The sequence below is a fragment of the Astyanax mexicanus genome, chromosome 18 (assembly GCF_023375975.1).
Source record: "Astyanax mexicanus isolate ESR-SI-001 chromosome 18, AstMex3_surface, whole genome shotgun sequence".
NCBI lineage: Eukaryota > Metazoa > Chordata > Actinopteri > Characiformes > Acestrorhamphidae > Astyanax > Astyanax mexicanus.
In genome coordinates this window covers 38399582-38416043 of record NC_064425.1, presented here as the reverse complement: position 1 = coordinate 38416043, position 16462 = coordinate 38399582, and the positions used below count along the sequence as shown (strand labels likewise).

Genomic DNA, 16462 nt, shown 5'->3' with positions numbered 1-16462 from the left:
AAAAAGATGTCTTGATATTAATAATGCATTTCAAATATATTCATATATCTAGGATTAAAGTAAAATAAATGATACTGGTCTCTAGTAGATATATAATGGGAAATGAGAACGGTGTGAATTTTTATTTTGATAATTTATGTGATAATTAGGGGTGGGTGATCTGGTACGATATTTCAGGGTATAATATCGTTCACGATATTTAACATTTTTGGCGATATCATGTACGATACGATATGATACACCCCTATTGCAAAATTGAAATCGGTTCAAAAAGGGAAGCATCATTTAATTGGCAAATAAAAGACGCTTTGGTATTTTACAGGGCGGGTTGCAACCTTTGATGTACCTTTTAACACAGATGTCCAGATGTCTATTTTAAATTATTTCTCTTTCTTTTTTTTTCTTTAAGGTACAGCTCACTGTGCCAATATGTACCCGGCCCGAGCAGAAGACCTCCCGGCACTGACACAAGCACGAGATGAGATCTTCCTTCTGCTGCAGCAGTGGTTGAAGAAGTGATGAACAAACACGACAGCCAGTCAAATCTGGCAGCTGCACTCAGTCACAGTTGTGATTTTAGCAATAATTTACAGAGAAAAATATGATTTAATGTTCTGTTCACAAAAAAAACACTTTTGTTCACTTGTTTTAATATTCATTTGATCAGATTTTTTTTTATAATAATAAAGATACTTCTATATCAGGGATCAGCAGCTCCAGTCCAGGGATTCCACACTTGCTGTCAGGTTGATTATCAGGTTTTAGTAGGTGTGGTTGAGCTGGAAAATTGTATCCAGTGCTGCTCTGTTGTTCTCCAGGACTGTTGTTGCCATGTACTATACATCAGTGTTCTGACGTGCAATGTAATAAAGTTGATTTGGTACTCTCTTTGTTTTGTTGTTGAAAATTGTGTAGGATTTTGACTAGTTTTTTTAATAATTTTATTTCAAAATTTTCCCCATTTTCTCCCCAATTTTGCTCAGCCAATTACCCAACCAACTCATTAGGACTCCCTCTTTGCGAGCTGCTGCAGATGCAGTATTGTCAAGTAGCCAGCACGCTTGGAGGAAAATGCAGCGACTCAGTTCCAATACATCAGCTCACAGATGCCCTGTGCTGCAGTCCCTTTAGTGATGTGGGGACAAAGCGCCATCTACCCACCCGGAGGGAGCAGCGCCAATTTTGCTCCTTCTGAGCGCCGGCAGCTTGATGGCAAAGCTGCATGAATGGGGGTTCGAACCTGCGACCTTCCGCTCATAGTGGCAGCGCCTACTAGTTTTGTCTTTAAAGGATATTTCTGGTTGTTGGACTTTTGACATTGTGTCACTGCATTGCTGAGAACAATCCACCCATGTGGGGTCCTGAGTATTTAAGATTAGGGTGAAAGGAGGATAATAATAAAGTATGTACAGAGACAGATACAGAACTACAAAGTGCGCCAAGATACACAGTGGAGATAAAAAGATCGACAGTGAGTGTAGAAACAACTATTCCACTATGGAATGTCATGCTTGCCAAGGGAACATGTGGAATCCTGAGGGAGAAAATGAAGTGCCTGACTGAGAACAGGTGTTATTAGTCAGATGAGACCAATGGCAAGGGACCTGCAATCTGATATAAAGCAGATAAACAGCTGGAAATTAAGTCAGTACTTTTCCACAGCAGTTTCGGTCTCTTAGCATCACTGAAACGCAGTGATCTGAGTCCGAGAGGAAGTATGCTCCTGTGGGTTTGAGACCAAGACTTGGTCCAATCTAATTTTTCTTTTGTATCCCTACCCCTTGTTTTTGAGTGTAGCCCTTCCCCTTAAAACAGTGTTAGAAGAGGAACTGGTGAGATCTCCCTCTAAGAATTGAGACAACCCTTCAATCGCCTGATGCAGATATAGCGCTATATATAGCAGTGGAGCGCTAAAGTTCAGCAACTTATCTGCTGCTTAACAATTAAACTTGAATGCTTTGTATGTCTTCAAAAAGGGGGCAAATTGTCCATTTATTAAGTCCTCTGTGATGGAGAACAGACATTAGCTTTTTTACTGTATTTATTTTATTGTATTTTTCTGTTCCATCTTAAATGCTTCAGCCTTTACCATCTGTTACACCATTTAAGGTGGAACAGGACAGTTAGTTAGCTACCTAGCTACTGAGGTGAACTACTACAGATTTTCTTATGCTTGTTATAAAGAAAATATAGTGGGTTTTGTCATTTTTAACAAGAAAAATAGTTGTGTGGCTTTCTTTGGTAGCTTGTGTGCCTGCAATATACATTTTTTCAGTTTTTAACAAAATAAAATATTTCCTTATTTTTTACATATAAAGCTCTGGGAAAAATTGAGACCACTTCAGTTTCTGAATCAGTTTCTCTGATTTTGGTATTTATAGGTATATGTTTGAGTAAAATGAACATTGTTTTTTATTCTATAAACTACAAACTTTTCTCCCAAATTCCAAATAAAAATATTGCAATTTAGAGCATTTTTTTTTTTTTTGCAGAAAATGAGAAATTGCTGAAATAACAAAAAAAAAGAAGCAGAGCTTCTTGGCATGTTCTCCTCCACCAGTTTACACACTGCTTTTAGATAACTTTCAAGCTGAAAATTTTAAGCAGTTCAGTTTGGTTTGATGGCTTGTGATCATCCATCTTCCTCCTGATTATATTCCAGATTTTTAATTTGGTAAAATCAAAGAAACTTAAATGTCTTTTCCAGAGCTGTATATATTTTTAGTATAAAGTATTTGTTTTTCCTTTAAGGAAGTACTGTTTCAGGTTATGCACTGGACCTAAAGAGCATAAATCGCAAAATAAACAGGAGTAAAAAAAAAAAAAAAACTTTTGACCAGTAGTGTATTTGTCCTAAACACATGCTTTACTTATGGTTATGTTTCATAGTTACTGACCGCCAGGGCGGTGCTTAATGTGAATGTATTCCCTGCCGTGCCCACGGCGAACCGAGAGTTGTATACCAACGAAGTCACTACACGTGACACAGCGTGTGACGCAAGCGGGGTATAAATGCCCCCTGGCACTCGCTGCTCCTCCTCTTTTTCTTCTCGCCCAGAACCGATTGAGTGCAGCTCGCTTCAGAGCTCGGATTCCGACCTCTAGAGCTGTTTTTCATCATCTTTTTCTTCTCCTTTTTTCTTCTCCTATTTGGATTACTCGTCGCCAGTACCCACACGAAGCTTGGGGCTCCAAGCTTCGGGTTACTGTGCATTTCCCGTCGAAGCTCGAAACCAGTGAGGACTCCCACCGTAGTTCTAACCTAGCTTCAGTACTCGTCCGCTGCCTCAGTTATCGTGCGCTCGGTACACCGAGTTCACTTTGACCGCAGCGAAGCGCTCGGCGCCGGGATTAGCCTCAGCTAACGCCCCCACGAGCGGCTATCTACACTGTGGTGTCTTCGCCGGAGCCGACACGGTGAGTACTCTCTCCTTAGCTCTACTAGCGTTACGCCTCGCGAGCTATCTGACCTAGCTAGCTAGTGCTCGGTACACCGAGTTCATTTAGCCGGCTACGAATCGCTCGACGCCGGGGTTAACCAGAGGCTAGCGGCCCCACGAGTAGCTATCAGCCGAGCGGCTGTCAGCACTGCTGTGCCTTTCGCCGGAGCCTGACACGGTGAGTACTCTCAACCGTAGCTCTAACTAGCGCAAACTCCTCGTGAGCTATCTGCTTCAGCTAGCTGGTGCTCGGTACACCGAGTGACTCGACGCTCGACGCCCGAAGCGAGCCAGCGGCCACCGCGAGCGGCTGTCAGACCCCCTCCCGGAGCCGCGGCCTACCTAGCGCTGCTATGCTAGCCTCGATTAGCTGCATGCACTGCCAGGCCGTCCTGGAGCCCGACGACGGACACCGACTGTGCCCGTCGTGCCTGGGCTTGGACCATCTGCGCGAAGCGCTCACAGACCCATGCATCGACTGCGCGATGATTCCCATGGCTATCCGCCACGAGCGGCTAGCGGGCCTGGAAGCACGAAGCGAGGCATCCCTCCCCGCGACAACGCCCAAGGCTCGGGGAAAACGGAGCGCGGATAGCTCGTTAGAGCCACCGCGAAAAAAGAAAGGCTATGGAGCTCTCTCTAACCGTGTGGACTCGGTTGTATCGGAGTTACACCAGCTAAAGAACCTGATCTTAGCTATGAACAGCCAGACACAGGACCGAGCAGGTGAGAGCCCCTCGGTCGAGTTTAAGGAGTCTGTTTCGCCAAGGCGGGAGGCTGAGTTTGACGTTCTCTCAACGGCTGCCTCCAACGCGAACTTTACACAAGGGTCGGCTCTCGAGCACGAGATGGGGTTCGGATCTTTTCCGACCGATAGCTCTCCTGCACCCCCACACTCCCTGTCTTCGGATGGAGCCAAGGGAAGTGAGGACACACACCCCGCAGCCTCTCGCAGGGCTTCAGTGGAAGAGACGCTTAAGTTAGCCTTAGCTAGGCTAGGCCTGGATACACCAGCAGCAGGGAGCGTACGCTCTAACGCGCTGTTTAAACGCCTGGAAGCGGGTGCTTTCGCGGTGCCGCCTTGTCAGGACTTCGTGTCTGAATTCTCGGCTGCTTTTCAGAGCGAAAAAGCAGGTCGGCCGACGGAGACGGCGCGCTTGCTAGCATCCATGGCCGGAGCGGCTGACTATGGACTGGCCTCCATGCCTGCGATCGACCCCTGTGTGGCTTCCACGGTGGTTTCGCCAGACGAAGCGCTACGGCCGGAACCTCGCTGCCCGAGCGCGGAGTGTAGGCGCACGGACGAGCTGGTTGTTAAAATGCACAACTCAGCAACGCGGATGGGGAGACTGCTGAATTCCCTCTGCATCCTGCTTATTGCGCTGCAGAATCCCCCCGCATCCACGGAGGACTCAAATAGCTCGGAGGAGCTTCTGAATCTAGCCCTCTTGACCGCGGGTTACATGACCCACGATACTGGTCGGCTCGTCGCTACGAGCCTGCATGCTCGGCGCCAGGTGTGGCTGGCCCAATCCTCTCTGCCCGAACCTTGCCGAGCTACGCTGCGGTCCGTGCCTCTCAAACCCGGGTCTCTCTTCGGACCAGCAGCCAAGGAAGCCCTGGAACGACGATCCTCCCTGACGGAGGCTCGAAAGCTGCATAATACCGGGCAGCCACAGAGTTTTCGTCGCCCACTACAGCGGACTCGAGGACACGATAGAGAGAGGCGCTTCGGAGCCGCAGCTCCGCCGCCGCGCCCCGCAGGCCCCACGGTCCCGCCGAGAGCGCCTAGGCGACCCCCCCACCCTTCCAAGCCGCGTGCAGCTGCCGCTGCTGACCGCCGCTGACATGCTACGGCCGGTGACGCTGTTGCTCTCACCATCACATTTGGCCTACTGGACAAAGATGGTCTCAGACCCGTGGGCTCTGAGCACCATGACAGTGGGTTACAGACTGCAGTTTCGCCGCCGGCCACCAGTATGTTCTCGCCCTACGGTGACCAAAGTTCGGGATCCCGTTCGGGCTGCAAGTCTCTCCCAGGAGATAGGCTCCCTGCTGGCCAGAGGAGCCATAGAGTTAGTAGACCCTCAAGTTCACCCCGAGGGGTTCTACTCAATTTATTTTGTTGTTCCGAAGAAAGACGGCGGTTTGAGACCGATCTTAGATCTCCGTCGCCTGAACAAATTTTTGAAAGTTCTTCCGTTCCGGATGTTACACACCGCGGCTGTTCTCCACGCGGTTTCCGAGGCGGAGTGGTTCACCCTAGTGGATCTCAAAGACGCCTACTTTCACGTTCCAATCGTTCCAGAACACAGACGGTTTCTCAGGTTCGCCTTCCGAGACAGGGTATACCAGTTCAGAGTGCTGCCGTTCGGCCTTTCACTGGCACCAAGGGTGTTCACGAGATGTATGCGGGCGGCCCTGTCCCCCCTTATGGCTCAGGGGCTAAAAATCTTGCCCTATCTAGACGACTGGCTGCTGTGTGCCCCCTCGGAGCAGAGAGCTCACACAGACACACTCAGATTACTGCAGCACACGCAAGCGCTGGGGCTCGCGGTGAACTGGAACAAGAGTGTTTTAATTCCTGCTCAGTCCATAACCTTTTTAGGCATGGTCTTGGATTCACGTCGCATGTTGGCCACCCTGCCTTCAGCTCGCGCTGCGGCTATACTATCGGCCATTCACAGCCTCAGGTGGGGCGCCAAGGTGCAGTATGTGAGGCTTTTGCGACTACAAGGTCTTCTCACCGCCGCTGCGCAGGTGGTGGCACTGGGGAAGCTCCACATCCGACCATTTCAGATGTGGCTCATCAGTCTGAAACTGGATGCGGCACGGCACAGGCACACACGCGTTCGCATTACCAGCGAGTGCTTGGCTGCCCTCGATGTCTGGAACTCTGCACCCTTCCTGCTGTCAGGGGTAACGATGGGCCAGATTCCTTCTCGCAGAGAAGTGATCACTACAGACGCGTCAGCCACAGGCTGGGGGGCTGTCTGGAACCACAGCGCAGTGCAGGGTGTTTGGTCCATGCGGCAGGCGCGAGACCACATCAACATCCTGGAGTTACGTGCCATAGTGCTCGCCCTGAGACATTTTCTCCCGGTGCTCCGCGGCAGACATGTCTTGGTGAGATCGGACAATGTGTCAGCAGTCTATCATGTAAACCACTTCGGCGGAACACGGTCCCGCAGGCTATTAATGCTGGCACAAGAACTCTGGACGTGGGCTCACCCCAGAGTGTTATCTCTGAGAGCATCTCATGTGACAGGCGCCACCAATGTCACGGCGGATGCGCTATCTCGCCGTTCTCTTCACCCAGGACGATGGAAGCTACACCCGCGTGTGGTACAGCTGGTGTGGGAACGGTTCGGGGAGGCTCGAGTAGACCTCTTTGCCTCTCCAGACACGACACACTGCCCTCTCTGGTTTTCGGAGATGGCACTATACAGCCCATTGGGCCAGGATGCCCTGGCTCACAGCTGGCCGAGAACTCTGCTCTATGCCTTTCCCCCTTTGCCTCTGATTCCGGCTGTATTGGACAGAGTACGCCTGGAACAGCATCGGGTCCTCTTGGTGGCCCCGAAGTGGCCGTATCAAACATGGTTTCCAACGCTGCTGTCATTACTCCATGGGGTTCCATGGGAACTTCCGTGTCGAGCAGACCTGCTTTCACAGCTGAACGGACAGGTGTGGCACCCACGTCCGGAGCAACTCCGGCTATGGCTGTGGCCCTTAGGCCCACCAGCACATTAGACTCGTGCACGGCCCAGGTCAGACGCACGATCGATAATGCTAGAGCTCCTTCTACGCGGGCTCTATACGAGGGCAGGTGGAAGGCTTTTGAAGCTTGGTGTATTAACCAAGGTGTGGTACCACACCTCTGCACACTACAGACTGTCTTGTCCTTTCTCCAGACGCTACTGGAGGAAGGCAGGGCCGCTTCGACGCTCAGGGTATACGTGGCGGCCTTAGCCTGTCACGTGATGCCGGCGGACGGTACTTCCTTGGGCTCTCATAAGCTTGTGACTGCTTTTTTGAAGGGAGCTAGGAGACTGGCTCCCCCTCGTAAGCCGCGGTATCCCCCCTGGGATCTTCCGCTAGTCTTGAACGCTCTCTGCAAGGCTCCTTTTGAACCGCTAGAGCAGGCAGAGCTGAAATGGATCTCTCTAAAGGCTGCTTTCCTGTTGGCTGTTTGCACAGCAAAGCGGAGCTGTGAGCTGCATGCGCTGTCTATCAGCCCCCTGTGTTTACAGTGGGGCTTGGATGATTGCAGTGTGAAACTGAGGCCGAACGCTGCGTTTCTGCCTAAGGTGTTGAATCCTGCTTTTGTGAACCAAACCATTGATCTTCCAGCCTATGGGGACGATTCTGATACCAGGAGGCTAAAGTTATGCCCTGTAAGAGCTCTACGGGCATATGTTTCTGCTACGACGGCTGTTCGTCAAACGGACCAGCTGTTTGTATGTTTTTCTGCTGCGAAGTTGGGGAAACCACTTTCGAAGCAACGGCTATCCCACTGGCTTGTGGAGGTTATTCAGGGGGCCTACAGGGCTGCAGATCGCCCTTTGCCTGCCCCGACTACAGGACATTCTGTCAGAGGCATCGCCACATCTTGGGCTGCGCTTCAAGGAGTGTCTCTACTAGAGATTTGTGCAGCGGCCACATGGTCGTCACCATGCACCTTCTCTCGTTACTACAGTGTGAACGTGGCAGCCGCCGAGGGCTTATCTACGGCGGTTCTGTCTGGAATCTCCTCGTGACATCGCTGGTATGCATCATCCACATTAAGCACCGCCCTGGCGGTCAGTAACTATGAAACATAACGCTAGTTACGTATGTAACTGTGGTTATGTGAATAGTGGATGACCGCCAGGGTTCTTGGTCACTCGGATTGCGAGAAGAACCAAGTTTTGAGGAGGAGCAGCGAGTGCCAGGGGGCATTTATACCCCGCTTGCGTCACACGCTGTGTCACGTGTAGTGACTTCGTTGGTATACAACTCTCGGTTCGCCGTGGGCACGGCAGGGAATACATTCACATTAAGCACCGCCCTGGCGGTCATCCACTATTCACATAACCACAGTTACATACGTAACTAGCGTTATCCTGCTTTAAACCTCAGCTAGAGCATGTCTCCTGCGGGGTTAGGATGAATCCTCTTAGATGGAGTAATATGATGACAGATGTGGGTTTAGTTTAAATGCAGGTGGACTTTAAAGGCTTTAAAGTGCAGCTTCTGAACCACAGCAAAACAGACATGTGACTGTTTCAGGTTTAAACTGGAATAAAGCTCTAAGTAGCAGCTATGCTAATGACAGTGCAGTTGCCCCATTCTGACGTGTTCAGACTTGTTTTTGTGTTTTCTTCCACCATCCACAGTTTAGAGCCAGTGGACTGAAAAAATAAAGACTTAATCCTGTATGGGAAACCAACACATAGAGTTCCTGGACGGGGATTAGACCTAGTCTTGGACCATACAGAGATTTTAATGGAGAGTTCCCATTGTAGGAGATTTTAGTCTATGACTAGGGTTAATCCCTGTCTGAGAAACTGTCCTATAGAGTTTAAATGATCTCTCATTGTTCGTTAGCATTACATTACATTTGGCAGACACTTTTGTCTAAAGCGACTTACAATAGTCAAGTACAAGGTAATAGAAGTTTAAAAGTAAAACATCTTTGAACAGGGCCTAAAGGAGGTCAAAGGGAAATAATGGGATAGAGGAGTGAAGGAGGGGAAGAAGGAAATGAGGTTAGAAGTAGTTAGTGTGTTAGAGGTGTTAGGAGAGTACGTGCTCTTTAAAGAGCTCTGTCTTCAGGAGTTTATTAAAGATAGTGATAGATTCTCCTGATCTGGTAGTGGAAGGTAGTTGGTTAGAGGTGTTAGGAGAGTAAGTGCTCTTTAAAGAGCTCTGTCTTCAGGAGTTTATTAAAGATAGTGAGGGATTCTCCTGATCTGGTAGTGGAAGGTAGTTTGTTCCACCATTGGGGAACTCTGTATGAGAACAGTCTGGATTGCTTTGTGTGAATGTTTGGCAAAGCGAGGCGATGTTCATTGGAGGAGTGCAGCGGCCGGGAGGTAGCGTAAGCCTTCAGGAGTGAATAGCAGCTGAACATAGACTTGCAATTTAAAGAGGACAAGTTAGAATAGGTTTATGTTCTATATAAAACATGTTCCTGAAGTTATTTGCACAAAATCACTCTCACATAAAGATATAGCACCAGCTATTCTTACCAGTTTCAGTCTCTTTCAGAATGAGCCGTTTAAGGGCTCTGTCACTTTCATGCAAATAAGCTGTTGCTGGCTAGGCTACATTTTTGCTTTTTTTTTTACATTTTAGTGTTAGCTTGTGCTAAGTGGCAAATCACAAACAAGGTATTTTTAACTGCGATAGAAGCAAAAACTTTGAGATGTACTTACATCTCCCTCACCTGCTGACTTGCCACAAGCAGTAGGTACAGATGCAGTGCTATCTCAGGTTCTCAACCAGCAGACCAAAATGGCATGTCTTGGCATGTCTATTATTATTATTTTTATATTATGTCTCTCACAGTGGACATGCACTCTCCATCATTTCTGAGTGGGAGAACTTGCAAAGTCGCAGGGTGTTCAAATGCTTATTTTCCTCACCTATTTACCTTACAACTGAATACAGTTTTTGTACTATTAAATAAAATAAATAGCCTCAATGTTTTTTTTTTCTTGCTCTTTAACTAAAAAGCAATTGAAAACCTACAGTTTAAATATAAGACAGCAAACAAATACCAGGGCTAAGATAGCTCAGCTATCATTACTATCCTAGTCCTGCACAGCTTGTATCTTTCAGCTGCAAAACAGACCGTGTGTAGTGAGGTAGTGAACTAGTGGCTAAGTGAACTGATGGCAAGTGTGATATAGGATGCTGAACACTTTGGAAAGTAACTTAAACCTGACATTTGCCAACTTGTGGCCGACTCTCTCCCCCTTACTCCCTGCATTGAGTGTATATCAACGCTCTGATACGCAAAGGGAGCAGGGCTATTTCAAGGCATTTTGGGGGCATTAAGTAAATTGGACTACCACATTTTACAAGACACAAAGACACATAAGCAAACATGAAGTTATCCATAAGAAAGCCAGAAAAAAAGAAAACAAAGAAAGAGGAAGAAAAGAAAAAAAAACAAGACAGTGTTTTTTTTTTACATTGGATCAATTAGGACGTTTTCACCCCAGCACTGTTTAGTCTGGTTAAAATGAACTCTGGTCCATTTGTAATTTTAGAGCAGTTTGATTGAGCAGGTGTGAAAACAGCAATCGCACTTGGGTACGGATCAAACAAACTCTGAAACAGTTCACTTTGGTGAGAACGTAATCCGGTCTCAATTATACCCAGCAATTAAATATATAGTCTATTTATTTGAGCTAAACTGCTGATCAGGCACAGTTTAAACTGCCCTACTGGAAAAAAACAGCTCATACCAGCTAAAGCTGGTCAAGCTGGTTACCAGCTAGAAACCAGTTACCAGGTGCAAACCAGCTACAAGCTGGTTTTAGATGTTCTGACCAGCTATACACCAGCTATACAGAGAAATGAACTACAGGTGTAAAAAATTCCTTTGTTTATCCAATGTAAATGATCACTTACCACTGTCTTGTTTTTTTTTTTCCTCTTTCTTTGTCTTCTTTTTTTTCTGTTTTTTTTTTTTATGGATAACATCATGTTTGCTGGTTTCATATTTTGCTTCCTGCTGGAATCATGAACCTGGCTGGCAGGCTACTGTCTGTAACTAGTGTCAGGGACTAGTGCGATTTCAATAACAGTGTCTTTGTTCTTTCCTGCATTGACTGTTATGTAATTTAGATGTGCTCACACAGTTACCAGTCATTGTCTGTGGGCCTCAGGCCAGCTCTGGGCCGTAGATAGGCACTTGATTGGTTTGCTTGCCTTGCCTTGAAAGGGAGTGAGTGGAGTGTAGACTGCAACTGCTGCTGGAAACAATATTCTCTTGGGTGTGCAGTATAACTACATATAAATTCTTGCTAAAATATTCTGCTTTTTTACTTATTCAGCCAAACAAAGGCATCAAAAATGTTTGTTGGAAATCAATGCATCACTAGCTGTAAGTTAAAATTAGCTGTTTACTATCAAATAAGAAATAAGACAAAATGTGCATATAAAGTTTTCCATGCATCCTCATCTTATGCATCACTGTGTGGTGTGTAATTGTGAGTGTGTTCTCTATTTTTCTCTCTTGTTCTTAAAAAATAACATGACCCGTGAAGTTTGTTCCGATTGAGATAAGGTCTTACACTGATCCCTAAACTGTCTGGAAAGGTATTCTGATGCAGCCCGAGGCTTTAGAATCGGCTGTGTTTCTTTATTGTGTTTCTATTAGTCAAATTGGGTGCATGGACTGCTGAAGATACAGCTTATTAACTCCCCCAATCTCCCTGATTTGAAAACCTGCACGTGCTTTATTCCAGTTCTGTTTGAGTTCATTAACTTTATATTGGTCAGTTATACTTTAGCACAGCAGTTCTCAAACTACTTTAGTTGGGCTGGAGTTTCAATTACTGCTGTGTATTGTCAAAAGCCTGGCAGTATTATTATGAGCAGTGGTGGCTATGAGGTTAGAAAAGTTGTGGGTTTGATACACGGGTTCAGCAAGCTTTCATTGTTGGAACAAGAGATGACTGCCTAACAAAGTCTATGCTGCAGTCCTTTGAAGAGTCTTTAGCTGGGCATAGCTCCAGCTCAAACTGCTCACAGTGTACGTCCAATCACGACACGTCTGACTCTTTTATTCCGATCTGTAACATAAAAAGTAGTAGAAGAAGAATCGGGAAATGGGAAGATCTTCACCTGAGAGTGCGAGAATGCTAAACGAAGAGAAACGCTTCATTCATCTTTCCATCAACTCACGCATGAATATTCTTTGATCTAAATCATTCCACTGTAGCTCTGACTGTATGTTTAGGGTCATTGTCTTGCTGGAAGGTGAATCTCCTTCCCAGTCTCAAGTCTTTTGTAGCCTGCAACAGGTTTTCTTCCAGGATTGCCCTGTATTTACCCTCATCCATCTTCCCATTAACTCTGACCAACTTCCCTGTTCCTGCTTAAGAAAAGCAGCCCCAGAGCATGATGCTGCCACCACCATGTTTGACAGTGGGGATGGTGTGTTCAGAGTGATGTGCAGTGTTAATTCTCTGCCACACATAGCGTGTTACATTTTGGTCTTATCTGACCACAGCAATTTGTTCGTTAGCTGTGTCCCCAACATGGCTTCTGGTAAACTGCAAACAGGACTTTTTATGGTTTTCTTTCAACAATGGGTTTCTTCTTGCCACCCTTCCATAAATACCACCTTTGTGTAGTGCACGATTATAGTTGTCCTGTGGACAGATTCCCTTACCTGAGCTGTGGATCTCTGCATTTCGTCCAGAGTCACCATGGCCCTCTTGGCTGCATCTCTGATCAGTGCTCTCCTTGTTCGGCCTGTAAGTTTGGGTGGATGGCTTTGTCTTGGTAGGTTTACAGTTGTGCCATACTCTTTCCCTTTCTGAATAATGAATTGAACAGTGCTACGTGAGATGTTCAAAGCTTGGGAAATCTTTTTATAGCCTTTGTTCTTTGGACTTCATGATGCAGTTTACTCCACAACATTTTCTTAACCAACCTCTGAGGCTGTCACGGAGCAGCTGTATTTTTACTGAGATTAGATTATGAACAATTTTGCAACCCACTAAAAACAGCTAAACAGAAAAGGCAACATCATGTAAGAGCAAAAATGGCCAATTCTACAGCAAAAACTGGAGGTAAGCATGCACAGTGTAAGAGGTTGAGGTAAGTTGGCTTAAGGCATTGCTTCAACAATGCGATACCCTCACGATTACTGAACGTGAGCTTGTTGTAACACAGCGTATACTACACAATGAACGACACACAATTTAGCCGAAACCTGATCCGAAAAAGCAGCAGCATGAGTGGCAAATCAGCTCAAAATGAGCCGAAAATTCTGTATACTTGCCATAACGAAGCTTCATGTTGACAAAACACAGACAAAACACATGAGTTAATTGGTATGCAGTTGACTAAGCTGTCATTGTGTGGTAATCATATTCTCACCCATTATAGGCATTGAAGCTGTGGGCTTCCCACCAAAAATATTGGTAGGATTCAGGTGGTCAAATGGCTCCAATCTCTACTGCACATGCTCAGTCCCCAGGCGCAAGTATAACCAAGATGGCAGCTTTTACTTCAGCCATCTTTTGGCTTTAAACCTTTGCAGTGGAAATGAACAGAAACACTTTCTTTACTTGTAGAAAACTATAGTTCACATTATGCACAATTTTAATTTGTTTTGAATTTGATCTTTTTATAATTCACATTTTTTTTATTTAAAAAAATATTTATTTTCACTTGAAACATTGTCAGTTTACTTTGTACTATTTAAGTTCACTGGATTTTGGGCCATTTCATATTATATCCATGTAGAAAAGAGACAGATGAATATACTTTTTTCCATTTTTTCCATTATCTTTTTTTTTTATTTTTTACAATATATATATATATATTTTTTTTTACTATTTCCATTTTTTAGAATATACATTCTTCTATTTTTACAATATACATGTATTTGATTTTTTTAACAATATATGTTTTATACAATATGCACTTTTTTATTACAATATACAAAAAAACACCTAATTTTTGTACCTTTTAAGTTCACTGGATGTTTTAACATTTCAGGTCATATCCTGAAACTCCTGAATATCCGAAACTTTTAATAATCTAAAGACCTAAACGGAAAATTTGAACTATGTAATGTACAATTCAGTTTAAATGTATTTATCAAACGCTTTATGTGTGCAGGCTTTAAATAATTTAGCAAATATTTTATGAACAAATTGTGCATAAATGCACCCCAGGTATGATTAATATTTAAAATTATTATGTAATTTATACTACTATCCAAAACTACTTCAATAAAGGGTGATTTAAAAAAAGAAGCAATATCTGACCCAAATGTTAACCCCCACAAATATACACAAAGTTACCACAGGGAAAAGGGACAGTATTTTATTTAATTATTGGAGTAAGAAGGTCATGGTTTTGTTGTTTTATAAGGTGGTAATGTGTCATCACGCTTTTGGAACAGCACTGTACTCTTTCTGTTTGCAGTTGCAGAGAATCAGAGAAAACCGCTGTTATACTTCAGTTCATGCTGTTTTCACTCTGTTGCTGTTTTGGTGTGTCTAAAAACCTATATTTAGAGAATGGTTTTATGCGTAATTAGAATTTCGTCATTCTGGCTGGGTGTGCTTTTCCTGTTTACAAAAGACAAAGGTTTTTCCTACAGTACAGTCCGGATGACAGCTGACTTTCATTAACACGGGCCTGAACTAAAATGGGAATGCCCAGCTATTACACACTCTGCCGTATAAATAAGTGATATCAAATATTTAAGAATGTTTTATTATTTAATGTTATTTCATGTTAATATTTGACTTTTGTGTGATGTAGACAGTCTGAATTCAATAAATTGCAAGTTTTATCTGCCCAACTTTTTTCATTTATTATTAATATACAGTACTTGTCAAAGCTTTGGGCACACCTTCTCATTCAGTGTTTTTCTTTATTTTATTTGTATTGTATTTATTTTCTACATAGTGGATTAATATTAAAGACATGAAAACAATTACGGGACAAATAAGGAATTACATATTAAACAGTAAAAAAAAGTGTTTGTCCTCCACAATCCCCTGATCTAAACTGATCAACTGAGATGGGTGAATTGTATTGTTCAGCACCTCCAGGAACTCCTTCAAGATGCTGGGAAAAATATTCCAGGTGATTCTCCCTCATGAAGACACTGAGAATAAAATACCAAGAGTGCAGATCTGTCCTCAAAAATAAATGTGCTACTTAGAAGAACCTGCAGTATAAAACATATTCTGGTTTGTTTAACACATTGTCTAATTCCACAAGTGTTTCTGTATAGCTTTAATGTCTTTAATATTAAATTGATACTGTAAATCTTCTTGTAAATGTATCATCTTCTGTGCTTTTGTTCCACTTTAAATTTTGTCACTATATTTAGACTATATTTTCCACCTTAAATGTTGATATATTCCCACAATCACCAGTGCCACCATAATGCTGTTGTCATATTCACATAATCAGATTATTTCCACTTTATATGCTGCCACTAGTATAACACAATCACACTTATTCCATCTTAAATGCTACCGCTATATTAAGACAATCACACCAACACCAGTTTATGTAATGTTTTTGTTCCACCTTAAACAGCAAAGCTGTTACAGGTGCATGGACTAAACCTTTAAGGTGATAAGAAGCTGAAAGCTGGAGAATAAACAGCTGTGCTGGCTTCTTTTTCTTCTATTCCACCATAAGTGCTGCTGCTGTTACATTAAATAGTGTTTGACAACTGCATATTAGAATTTTCTGTTCCACCTTAAACAGTAAAGGTGTGAAGGAGCTGTTCTATTTCTGTTATAGTTATTCCACCTTAAATTGTACACCTGCCTGGTTAAACGTGTCAATATTGGCATGTATTTCGAACATGAATCTCTGGCAGGTTAAAGTAGGAACTATGTGAGGAGAAGTGTAGAGGCAGTACATGACTGTAATTATTATACCTCTCCTATATCATCTTAATTACATTTAACTATATCTACTATATATAGCTTCAGAAATTCTCACATTTTGGCTCACAAAGTTCAGGTAGGAGGTTCAGAATCTTGCTTAGGGCCCTACGGAAGTGCAGACTGGCACTGGAGGAGCCTTAGGTTAACTTCTCTGGGCTTGGAGGCATCTGGGATGGACCATCACACAGTGGAATTGAACACCATGGTCGGATAAATCAGCATTTTAGAAGAAATTCATCCAGAGAAAAAACATCCAGACTGTTATCAGCAACATGTGGAACATGTGCAACATGGTCTGTCATGCTATGGGGTGGGCCAGTACATTTCTGTGATGCAGCATTAATGCTGATAAAAACACACAGAGATATATTA

At 44.3% G+C, this 16462-nt stretch overlaps 1 protein-coding gene across 1 annotated transcript in view; it reads left to right on the top strand.

Annotated features, from left to right (window-relative positions):
* prss16 (serine protease 16) overlaps positions 1-888 on the top strand; it is a 33871-nt gene extending 32983 nt beyond the window's left edge. Inside the window, exon 9 of the mRNA XM_049467150.1 lies at positions 410-888. Within this exon, the coding sequence (XP_049323107.1) occupies positions 410-519 (110 nt within the window). The 3' untranslated portion in view covers positions 520-888. The remainder of the gene's footprint in view (positions 1-409) is intronic.
* Positions 889-16462: the final 15574 nt, after the last annotated feature.